Genomic DNA, 12,891 nt, shown 5'->3' with positions numbered 1-12,891 from the left:
CACTGTGGAGCTGATAAATTTAATTTTAACTTGAGACATGTGAAATAGTTAGACTTAATAAGGCAACTGCATTTTTCTTTTTATTATCCTCTGACTGCAATGTTAGATGAGGCTGCATGGATTAAAAGGTATAGACAAATGATGAATAGATGTGTTGTGTTCTTCTAAACGGCGTCAAATATTCTATCCCTACTTCCAATAATTAATGTGAATTCTTCCAGTAGAAGTTTTGTGAGGGAAAAAGGAAATAAAACTCCTTGAAAAACTGTTTATACAGCCTGAACTTTTCCAAATTTGCTCAGTAATCTTCTCAAACAAACCTCTGAGGCCCTCAGGGAGGGGAAGGATTTATACTGAGATCAAATTACACACAGGAGAAGACTTTACTTTCCCTAAGAAGTGACATCTCAAAGCAACAAGTTGTTCAGGATTTATTTTGTGGTATCTAGGTAAATGAGATGAATACAAATACAAGCCATTTTAGCTTTCATTTGTAAAAAAAAAAAAAAAAAACATGTTTTTCTATAACTTAAAATCCCCCAAAAATACAGTAAGGTTCTGAAAGTAGCTCAGGTGTAACTTTAGTTGGAAATCCCCCAAACTTCCAGCAACATTACATAAGTATCCAATGTTTAATTTTGATGTATTACACAAAGTGTGTCTTTGTTCTTGTGTTTGATTGAAAGGAGTGCCTCTCACATTGCCTTCTCGGAAATTTGTAATTTAATTTTCTCTTCAGTTTTTCAGAATAAAAATGGATTAAGCTATTTCTGTTTTGTTTTGTTTTTCATTTCTACCTTTTCCTGGAAATCACTGGAAGAAATGCTTGATAAAACTATAGTTTATTCTGAACTGAATGTTTTATAAGATCCTGGCAGCGTAATATGTTATTGAAACCTTCGAGGGGAAAAATAGAGAAATCTTTAGAAGTAACAAAAAGAAGCAACAAAAGGGAAAAAATAAATCCATTATTTCAGTTTGACGTCTAGAATGAGTGAAGAGGGCTGTGGGGGAGCAATAAATTGAAATCAGAGGAAGAGGGATTGAGGGAGAGTAAAATTTTGTACCTTTCAGCGTCAATTATCCAATTGTGCAGTGCCGACGTGACAGAAATCAGAGCTTTTAGAGCGATTCAGCCCCCTGCTGCACTGCCAGCGAGCCCGGAGCGTATAATGCGATACGACATTATAGTCCAGGCTTAATGCAGAGACACGGGGACTCATAAAATATGGAGTGCGGTGCTGTGTGCATGCTTGTGCACGTGTGCAATGAGGCAATGACAAACTCTGAAACAGCACAAAAAAAAAAAAAAAAATCCAGATAAACAGAAGCGATGCAACATAATTATTGTTAGAAAGAGAGATTTAGAGGAGTCGACAGTCCAGACAGACAAAAGGAAGTATGAAATAAAAACAAAATATTGGCGGGATTTTGGATTTGTAACTCAGTGAGTCATCTTTATATTTTTTTCAACACCATTTAAAATGAACATAAGCTTAAAATATGGCTGAATGCATATTTGATGTTGTAGTGCTCCATATTTAATGTGTTGGAAATTCCTCCTTGGCACATTTTAAGTGGCAAAACCTGCTTGAGATTTTAACACCCATGTACACCTGCTACACCGTGTTATCTGCGTTCTGATTCCTTCATGAGGAATTAATTCCCTTTCCAGTTCGGGAAGTTGCAACATGTCAAATGCAGGTGTAATTAACCTTTATCAATACCAAATAATCAGTTTTTAAATCTTTGTTCTTGACCGTGTCTTTCTAGATGTGATTTTTTTCTTTTGTAGTGATCAATTCTGGGGTGAAGTGAAATTAGCATTGTTGATCTTCTTCGAAAGAGCTGTGTTCAAACTGTAGATGTTTTTGTGTCCCAATCTGAAATCGGTTTGGTTTTGTTTTCCACAGGTTTGGGCGTGGAAGGAGAACGTTTGGGAGAAGGAAAAAGGCACTCTGATGGAGAGGTACACGGTGGAGCAGAGCAAACCCCAGTCCCAAGGCGGCGCCGTCCTCTCCACCCTGACCATCAACAACGTCATGGAGTCTGACTTTCACTCCCCGTACAACTGCACCGCCTGGAACTCATTTGGACCTGGAACCATGATCATTACCCTGGAGGAGAAAGGTATGTTGGATCCAAACAGTGCTTGCTTACATAAACAGTTAGATCCTCAGCATACAGAATTAAAACCTGCTTTCAATCTTCAGGATGTTCAGGATTTACTGAATGTCACTGTATCGCAGAATAAAAAATAAAAAAAATTATTTCCCTGCATTGGTTGCTACTTTAGTACTGCATGCTTAGTACTTGCGAAATTTGGTTTTGAGTTTCATATTTGCACCAGAATGTTTTCTAGCAATCTGCATAATTTTACCTCTGCCACTTTCTCTTGCGGTAGGAGAGAAAACAATACTTCTTCAGTGTTTTCATGAGCGTATCATTAGCATGCACTCAAAAATCAATCTGTTTTTCACTGGTAAGTTTGAGATATCATAAGAGGGCTCTAAATCCTGAGGTTGATGTTTGATTTTGTTTGTAGGCATTTAAATGCCTACAAACACAATTTGGAGACGTGTGCACACCTGGCTGCAATAACTGAGGTTACATGTGATGGCATCAAAAAAGACAAAAGGCTTGGAAGTAAAATATATATCATATTTTTAAAATATTTTACATTAGGCAGCATTTTGCAGCTCAGGAAGTACAGCTTAGAGTCACATTTAGTTGAAATAATTGCTCTAGTTAGTATTTAGTTTCAGTTTGTTGCTACTTTAGACAATGTGAGTCAATTAAAGAAGGGAAGAAACAAATAACGGTATTGCAAATCTAATTGTTCATAATATTCAATCTTGTTTGTACAAAAAAATGTCAGTTCAAATTAAAGTAGACTAGTTACACTCTGATATTCTATAAATGTTAGATAGAAAATGTTGATAGAATATTAGAATGTTTCATCTACTGCGTGGGACTCAGAGATTAGTTGACTTTTTTGTTTTTATCAAAGATTAAGACTGAGTCAAAACTGTTGCGATAAAGCAAAGCATAAAAACCAGTTCTCCTTAAAACAGATGACGTTGTGTGACTCAGAAGGGCCACTGCATGTTCCTCGTCTTTTCTTGGTGGCTGTTTTGTTATGAAATCGCAGATCTTACTTTATATTGGAGAAAATGGTTTCTCCATGCTCTGTCAGTCTGATCCTGCTCTTATTCTCTGCGCCACTGCATTCCACAGGCTTTAGAAAATCTACCAAAACATCTCAGAGAGCGACAGAGTTTTGGATTTATTCTTTACACACGTCCACTGAAAGCGTTTTCATCCCCTTGTCTGACGAGCGCGCCTTATCAACATAACCAGCCCTGAGAGATTCAGCTTTGAGCGAGGACACAAAAAGGATTTTCCCTTAAAACTGAGCAGCATCCTCGTTAAGTTTTTGTGCAGCAGCGAAGCCGCAGCTGTCCCTCAACCCCCGACCCTTCTTCTGCTTGTGTTCGTTTCAGATATTGTTCCAGTGGGAATTATCGCCGCTAGTACAGTGGGCTCCTCCATTCTGCTGCTTATGATTCTGCTGGCACTCGCTTTCTTCTTCTACCGCCAACGCAAAGGCAGTGAGTTGAAAATTGTGTTGTTTTTTTATGTTTCTTTATGGACATGCTCACACTTACTCTGCCTGTCAGTCTTTCTTTCATCAACAACCCCTGCTCTGTCATTTTTATGTTACATGAAGTTAATGACATATGCCATCCGCACAGCATTTTATTCAAATGAGATTAATGAATATTCATGCTATATGGCAATCGGCCTTAAATCGCCCACTTTCTGTTTTCATTTCCTTTTGCTGACATTGACTTGCTTGATATTCTCTTGCCACTTGCACGCAGAGGGTAAAGTAGCGACATAAATAAGAGCTCTGAAACAAAAGCCTTTAAAGGTGAATGGCATTTAAATCATGAATTTCTATATGTGTTATTTCTATAGCCAGCGGCAATCCAATTAGTAATTATGAACACACACCACGCTCCGTCAAACCAGAGATCTAAAAGCCCTGTTGTGGCTTTCAGATGTTTAATTTCGAGCTGCTTCACCGGAAATAAAGAAACAGGAAAAGACGTTGAAGGTGACTGGCAGAGTCCCCAGAGGGATTTTCAGGGGATAAAAGTACATACTCTGGTTCAGAGCTGATAAACACGGCTACAGGAGAGATATCGTTCAGAAAGAGAAACTCAAACAAACATTGTCGTCTCTGCAGATAAACAGTCTCCTGTTTGTTGTCTGCGATGGAGCTCGAGACTTCACAGATGGGAATCTTTTCTTTTAAGGTTTCTGGCAGTGGAAGGGAGTTGCTCATGATGGCAAACGCTGAGTGTTCACTTGTGTTGACTTGTAAAGTGCAGTTCTTCAAAATAACAAAACAATATTAAAGTCATGATGATTTTTTTTAAACAAAATGTGATGCTTAGTTTGCAATTAAAAAGAAAACATATAATTCTGAAAGGAAATATTTAACTTCAGCCTCTGATTTTCTTTCGAGTGGCCCTAGATCCGATACTTCTTTCATGTACCCAACATATTGTTCAAATCTACTTCCATCCATCCATCCATTTTCTGTTCAGGAGGGTTGCTGGTTCCTCTCCAGCTACGTTCTGGGCGAGAGGCGGGGTCACCCTAGACAGGTCGCCAGTCTGTCGCTGGACAACACAGACACAGACAGGACACACAACCATTCACACAAACACTCATACCTAGGGAGAATTTAGAGAGACCAATCAACCTGACAGTCATGTTTTTGGGAGGAAGCCGGAGAACCCGGAGAGAACCCACCATGCACAGGGAGAACATGCAAACTGCATGCAGAAAGACCCCGGGCCGGGAATCGAACCCAAGACCTTCTTGCTGCAAGGCAACAGCTCTACCAACTGCTCCCAAATCTACTTCCATTTCCATAAACAAACCATGTCATATCCATGTATTTAAAGCTGTAGTATGTAACTTTTGTATGTTTTTTACATATTTGTTAAAACAGTCAGTGTAACAGTTTTATTCTGACAGTGTAACGTGAGACAGATAATCTGTGATAAGATTGATCTCCTCCACTTCCTCCATGAACTGCTATCGCCGTTTGAAGAATTGCACCACTCTGACCAAAAGCAATCAGAACCAGAACGAGGGACTTAGTGCCGTCAATCAACTTGATGTACTCACTGCTCAATGTGCTAATGGTGGAGAAACAAAATACTGTTACAGGAAAACCATTTATCCACTATTATAAATGGACTTGCTAACGTTAGCATTCACAACAGACTCGGGAAGATGCTGCAGCTTAGCAGAGAGCAGTGGTGGAGGTTAAACAGCGCCACATAGAAGATGATTGACAGCACTAAGACCCTCCTCCTGGGTCTGATTACAAATGTGTATTTTTTATTATTATAAAAGTTACATACTGCAGCTTAAACTGTTGTGTCTACATAAATATTTTTCATAGTTAAGAATTTTTATGCATTTTAACAGAAATGTTCCAAATTAAATATGATTCAGTTTTGGGTTGTATTACTACTGAAACTTTTACATTACACCATATTGTAAAACATTTTTTCCCAGGTCGCCGAGGTGTCACACTCGGTAAACCAGACATCAAGGTAGAAACAGTCAACAAAGAGACCCACAGCCTGGAGGAGGAGGCAGCCAACGTCTCTACAGCAACCAGAATGGTCAAGGCCATGTACTCCGTAAGTAGACTCCCGTCTGAGTCACCGGGGGCGGCGGAGAGGAGACGTACGGGTCATTGGCCTTAAATGTACAAATACTCAGACAATCAGGGCGACATGCAGGAGGGGCTCACACACACACACACACCCACACACACGCATGCACACACACACACCAAGGAAAAACTGAAAGCAGAAATAATCTTAAATGTCACCCAAAGATTCTGTTGAAAAAACACAACCGCCTTTCAAAAAAAATAATAAAAATTGCATCTAGTCAACATCTTGCGAAAATATTTACACTAATTTACATGCCATGAAACAACAAACTTTGATGTATTTTTGGGAAATTTTACAAATACAAGACACAGCATAATCGGGAAGTGGAAGGAAAATCCATGGCTTCACGTTCTGTAACAATAAAAATCTGAAAATGTGGCATGCATTTTTATATAAACTCTTTGCAGTTCCACATTTTACTAGCAGTTCACAGCTACAGATGAAACTTTTGGTCCAGGCCTCTTGGCTTTCAAAAAGAAGGAAAAAGCATTCTTCAGGTCCTGACACAGAGTTTCAACTGAATTTTTATCTGGACTTTGACTAGGCCATTCTCCAGCTGGATAGTTAGAGTTGTGGGCCAGGTGAAAGGTGAACCTCCATCACCGGTTGGGACGGTAGGCTTTAACAGTGGCTTTCTTCTTGCCACTTCCATGAAGACCAGATTTTGAAGAGTATTGACTAAAGAGTGTTGTTCCGTCAACAAATTCTCCCACCTGTGTTGTGGACCTTTGCAGCTCCTCCAGAGTCACCAGAGGCCTCTTGGCTGCCTCTTTGACACAATGATCTCCCTGACCTGTCTGCTGATCTCCTCAGTCTTTATGATGCTGTTTGTTCACTAATGTTCTCTAACAAACCCTCCAAAAATCACTGGATTTATTTAGTAGCATCAAGGCAGAGGTAATAAAATACACAAATCCACGCAATACTTCCCAGTAACTTCAATAAAATATTTTAAACGCACAGTAGATTCTGATATTTGCAGTGTTTACAGACCACATCCATGTTTTAAATGTTTTAAACTGCCTAACCCTAACACCTAATATACCCTAATATACACTAATGAATGCCGCATCAGGATTGGCAGCTTTACAATACGAGCCGATGCCTTGTCAAGTCGTGTTGTGCTGGAGTTTTTCAGCTTCCAAAGCAGCTCCATGTTCTTTTGAATATTTTAGATTTTCTGTCCTAAAAAGTCCATGAAGAGGCAAATTTTCCACAAATAATTTGGAGTTATGTTCCTCAGAAAACTCCTCATATTAGTTCATTTATGAATCCTGAACCAGAAGTAGACGGGGGAGCACTGCAATGTGATAAAATGTGAAAATTCTCAAATATGAAATTCATATTTGCATACTAATGTGGTACTTGTGAAATTTACTACTTCACAAGATGTACTTCTGTTGCTGTTTCATATCATCATCATACATGCTGTCGTGCCCACTAAAGCTCCCATGAAGACATAAAAGACAAAACATACACCCATTCAATCAAAAATACACACTCACTTTAACATTGTGCTCCTTTTAGAAAATCCGTGGATGAACCGGAGAATCTAATCGGCGGCGCCCCTTTGAGAAGGTTTCGAACCGCGGCCCAGAACCGTTTATTTTCCCCACCACTCTAACCGTTTCTCGTCTTTCACTCTCTTGGGATGAAAAAGCTGAAACTCTGTTTTCCTCTTCCCTCCCTGTCGTCCTCTTCCTTTCCTTTCTTCACCCTCCCTCTTTCCATGTGTGTGTTTCGTTGTTTGATGGTTTAGTTTTTGCCCTCTGTTTCCCTCTCTCCCTCCACTCAGCCATTCAAAGACGACATGGACCTGAAGCAGGAGATCAGGAGCGAGAGCGACACGCGGGAGGAGTACGAGCTCAAGGTGAGATGAGTCAGCGAAGGGGTTTTCATGTGCTGACTCCAGAGGTTTTCAGGAAAACAATTATCTGCAGCATCTTTGGCATCATTTCCTGCATGTTGCATGAGCTTTGTGGTCAAGTTCATCTCCCAGTTCCTGTAAGGTCTTGTTTTTCCTGCAGCACAGCATTTTCAAAACCGGTTGAAAGGTTCCTGTTTGCAACAACAAAACTTTTATTTATCATGACTTTTTAAACTGTGCTGGGAAACAAAATCCCCTTATCTTAAAGGTGTTTGTTTCATAGAAAGGTTTTTCTCAAAATAGGCCTTAAATATTTAAAGCCAAAAATTATTCTGCAGTCTAGTACATCTTTTTTTTCCTTTAATATTCTAAGCTAAGCTTAATATGAATAAATATTTAGTTTCCTGGAAATTTTATAAAAGTTTTCCCTTTGTGGTCTATGCAGAAGCAGTATTTGTGACTATCTGAGCATCTGTGGACCACAACATTCTCCAGAAAAAGATTATGGCATAAAAATGTATCTAGAGACTGAGGGTCATTAAGTTTTATGTCTGTTTGACATTCTATAAAGAGTTACTTCTCTAAAATTATTTAAAAACATAAAAAAATGTTCCATCGCTTTATTAAAATATTCAAACAAACATACTCATTTTTTCCTGATTCATTTGATTGCTGTTCAACAAAAGCCTGTTAATCAGTCATTAACTGGAATCAGACATACTGAAGGAGAGGAACATCTGAAATGTATAGGGAAAGTTAAATAAAATAAATTTTTATAGTACAACAAGGCAGTTCAATGGGCTTCACACCATAAAAACATCATGCTGTCACCAACAAACTGATTAGAATTGCTTCTCCCAGATGTCTGAAACTTTTCTGTTTCTTACGACTGATATATCTCACCACAGGATCCAACTAATGGCTACTACAACGTCCGAGCCACCACCCACGACGAGGCGCGACCCCAGTCCCGTGTCGTCCACTACCAGGGAGAGTTTCGCCCTCCAAACCCAAACACCGGGCCAGGCGGCGCCACATCCGGAGGACCTTCAGCTGCGGTCAGCGGTGCAGTTCCTCCCAGCGCGGTGCCAGGGTCCAGGGCAGGCTGCTACGACCCTCGCCCGCCCTCCAGGATGTCCCACGCTACCTACGCCCAATTCAACACCTTCTCTAGGGTGGCACAGAGGCAGGAAGCTCCTCCAAATCCTGCTCTCCCTTCACCCGGAGATTACCCCGGAGGAGACTGTGGCCTGCTGGACGGCTCAACCCAACTGCCATACGACAGCTACGGATATCCCTCCCAGTATCCCAGCTACCGCATGGGCTTCGCTCCTACCATAGAGGAAGGACCGGCCTATGAGATGTATCCGACGGGACAGGGGACCGGGTCGGGTCCGGGAACGGGACAGCAAAGTCCTGAAACAGGCTCGGCAAAATACGGGAGCTCCACTCGCTTCTCGTACTCGTCCCCACCGTCTGACTATTCCCACAGACACACGCAGAGAATGCAGACTCACGTGTGAGGAAAGGTCGACGCGCTTTCCTGGATTTGCTTTCGGCCTCAGCAGTGTTTTCACATCCTGTGTAAATCCTCCCGTTCTGTGCGTGGATCTTCAACAATCCGTTCTCCATTGCCATCACCCCATGGAAAACCTTTTTTTTTTTTTTTTTTTTTTAGCAACAATATGACTCCCCAGCATTTAGGAAAGAAGCAATACATGCAGAGTGATCTTCACCCTGATTCACGCTGGCCTCCTGTCTGTTGTGGTTACCCATCAACAAAAACAAAAGCGAGATTCACAATCAGGAGATAAAAAGAACAAGAAGAGCACTTTGCCAACTTGGACCACCTCCCCTCACACCCTCCTGTAACTGTAAATAATGTGAAATTTGGGCCATTTTAAAGTTATATTTCTTGTATAAAGATATAAACAGCAAACCTCTCAGCAAGCCACTCTTTTTGCATTTTCTGACTTACATTGCTGAACACAAATCCAGACAAACAACAACATTTCTTTTAAATAAATGCATCAAAGGGGCAGCTTGGACTATAAATATAGCTGGCACTTTTCATTAAAACTTGCTTCATGGCTTTTTTTTTTTTCACTAGATCTACCTTGATTTGAGTGGGACAGTTCGTCTGGAGTGATCAGATTGTCAGTTCCTATGTGCCAACACACAAAAAAAATTAAATGGTGTCTTTTCTTTTTCAAAGCGTGGACAATGAGGTGCTCCGGGTGACAGGATATTGTACAAGACAAACGGAGCAGTAGCAAGCGTCTCTTTGCTCCTTCTCCTTCTCGTATTGTGTTTCTGTCATCATCAACCATTTCTACACCTAATATGTCACCTAAAGTCAGTGCTATAGATAGTGTTTGTGAAACAAGGTGTGGTGGGAGCACCTTTTCATTCTATACATTTCTGCAATTTGTGCAAAAAGATACCTCCCCTATCTTCAAGTGTTAAAAAAAATTGTTTCTCTCACTTGCACAGTAGAATAGATTTTTTTTCCATATTTATACTGAAGCATATGAAAAAAAAACAGAAAAAAAAAACAACGGCATTCAGAAACATTTTATAATATTTTTATAAGGAGTTGTGGACCAAAGGTTCAGCATTTTGGGTGACACTTTTTAACGTGTAACGCAGCGTTACGATCGGAAACGGTCCGAGTTCCTTTAAAATGAAACGGTTTTTAATGTTGTAGGCTTAACGTAGAAAACTTAAAGAGTTTCACCTCGAAATAACAAGTATCCAGCTGATACCTGCTATGGATATATTTGTTTGGCGTGAAACTCTTTCTTTGACTTCCTGTCTTCTGACTGGACTGCCTTTTTTCTAAAGCTGGTGACGACATTCAAAACGACGGACTTGGAGCGAGCAGCTGCTCGATCGGAGCAGCTCTGGTAACTTGAGACGCAGCGAGAAGGTTTAAATGTAGTCTAACATATCAAAGTGAGGTAGAGAGGGTTCTATCTAGCTCATATGGTACTTTGTACTATTTGTAAGTATGCTGATTTTTTTTTCTCTGCAACAGAAACTCTGCTGGTGTCTTATGTCTAAGATTTTTCATCGTGTTATGTCAGGTTTTGGTGTGCAGATCTGGCCATCAAAGCAGAACTTGGTACTCGAAACTTGAAAATGTGAGGGACTAAATCATGCAAGTTCCTCTCCCTCCTCTAAGTTGTGGTCAATGATGTTGTTAAACTATTAACTGTGGAGACAGCTGTTCTGTTTAAACATATAGCGCCCTCTACAGTTAAAAGAACCCCTTGTAAAGATATGTAAAAAGCCTAATTATAAGGGCATATTTTAATTGTTGTGGCATAATCTCCATTTGAAAATATTTTTAAAAATCCATTTATTAATTTGAGTACATTTATCACCTGAGAGAAAAATATCCAGCACTAAGAAATCATTTATTAACAGAATCATCTGGATTCCCTCCCTCCATCCATCCATTTTCTGATCACCCTTGTCTCTAATGGGGTCAGGAGGGTTGCTGGTGCCTCTCCAGCTACGTTAGGCGAGAGGCGGGTTCACCCTAGACAGGTCGCCAGTCTGTCGCAGGGCAACACAGAAAACATACAGGACAAACAACCATTCACACATACACTCACATACACTCACACCTAGGGAGAATTCAGAGAGACCATGTTTTTGGACTGTGGGAGGAAGCCGGAGAACCCGGAGAGAACCCATGCATGCACAGGGAGAACATACAAACACCATGCAGAAAGACCCCTGGCTGGGAATCGAACCCAGGACCTTCTTGCTGCAAGGCAACAGCTCTACCAACTGCGCCACTGTGCAGCCCCCATCTGGATTAAAAAAATGGTTTCTCTCACTTGCACAGTAGAATAGATTTTTTTTCCATATTTATACTTTTGATCATTATTCTGCTAAAAGACCCAATGATGACCTCTCTTCCATTTTTCTGGCAAAGCCAATCAGATATGTATTCAGAATATCCTGGAATTTCAAAGAATTAAAAATGCCATGCACTTTAAAATTTAGACAGTGAACATTCCCACAGCATCACAGTGGGAGGAAGTTGTTTTCTGCACATTTGCTATTCCTTTTGCATGAGACTCACTGCGAGCTGGTTGCCAAAATGTCCAAAGCACTTAGCATTTAGCAAACTCTGCATTTTGACATTTGTGATGGTAGGACAGAAACAGAAACATGTTTTCCTGGATGCCTCCAAAACAACAAAATGCCAATTAGCTTTCCTGTATTATGGAGATTTTTCTTTTTTTTTTTTTATCTCCCCTACCGTCGTTGTTCATGTTGACAAGATAATCTTGGATGCTTGGATGCTTGGTCTAAAGGTTTAGTCCAATTTTGAGGAGTGTTTACATGTGATATAATTATATCTGAGGCAAAAAAATAAAAAGGTTATGGGCAAATACTTCAATCATCCCAGACACCATTTAAAAATATGCAGTTTTATTTTCAAAGAAAAATCTGAAAAGTGCAGTAACAATGATTTAAAAATAAATTATTATTTCCCAGTGTGAGATTATTTTTCTCTGCTTAAATGTACTTAAATTAAGTTTTTTGCATGACCCAGATTTCTTAGCAAAAATTTCTGGACTGCAATTTTGTTACACCTCAGTGAGGTGTTGGTGTCGTCTCAATCGGATCAAGGCATTTCTTATAATAGTTTCTAATATCAGCTATTAAACCCCTCAGGTTTAATATTAGAGCATTTAAGCTTTTTGTATAATAAGTAAATGAGAAACAGATTGATTTTTATTTTTTTCTTGACAAAAATCCCCCTCTCTCTCAGTGGATTGAAGTTATTTATGTTTGCACTCGGAGCTTAATGAGATTCGACTAAACTGCTCTCTTCATCATCACACCAACTCAAAACGTCATATTTTATGGCGACAAGAATTTGTTTAGCGGAATACAAGAAAAGTGTGTCAATAATCACGATTCCTATGTTATAAGCATCCACCACATTATGTTCACTTTTTTTCTGGACGAACATGAAGACAATAAAGCTTTCTATTGCACCCATCAGGAATAGATTCTATATTTCATTTAATACCTTTCCAAAAGTTCCCATCCTGCATGCTTCACTGAGCAGGTAAATTTAAAAGGTGCAGAAAGCAATAAGGAGTCACTCACTTGTATCTGTATTCTACATTTTGGAGCAGTTAAAAATGATTGTGCATTAAATAAGACCCCTGGCTGCAGAGGCTATCAGCCACTCCAGAAGTAATCATTGACTGTTTATATTTATCAGTC

The 12,891-nt window shown here is 39.8% G+C and overlaps 1 protein-coding gene across 2 annotated transcripts in view; it reads left to right on the top strand.

Moving 5' to 3' along the window:
• kirrel1b (kirre like nephrin family adhesion molecule 1b) overlaps positions 1-12,661 on the top strand; it is a 98,851-nt gene extending 86,190 nt beyond the window's left edge. The window contains exons 11-15 of one of the 2 annotated variants that reach the window (XM_044134165.1): positions 1,914-2,130; positions 3,504-3,611; positions 5,602-5,729; positions 7,564-7,638; positions 8,544-12,661. In XM_044134165.1, coding sequence (XP_043990100.1) covers positions 1,914-2,130; positions 3,504-3,611; positions 5,602-5,729; positions 7,564-7,638; positions 8,544-9,158 — 1,143 coding nt within the window. In that variant the 3' untranslated portion in view covers positions 9,159-12,661. Of the gene's footprint in view, positions 1-1,913; positions 2,131-3,503; positions 3,612-5,601; positions 5,730-7,527; positions 7,639-8,543 lie in introns of both variants that reach the window. The other variant, XM_044134164.1, reaches the window with a different exon arrangement.
• Positions 12,662-12,891: the final 230 nt, after the last annotated feature.

Source organism: Gambusia affinis, linkage group LG12 (assembly GCF_019740435.1).
Source record: "Gambusia affinis linkage group LG12, SWU_Gaff_1.0, whole genome shotgun sequence".
Classification (NCBI taxonomy): domain Eukaryota; kingdom Metazoa; phylum Chordata; class Actinopteri; order Cyprinodontiformes; family Poeciliidae; genus Gambusia; species Gambusia affinis.
The sequence above is the reverse complement of the archived record's forward strand: the minus strand, read 5'-3'. Positions and strand labels throughout refer to the sequence as shown.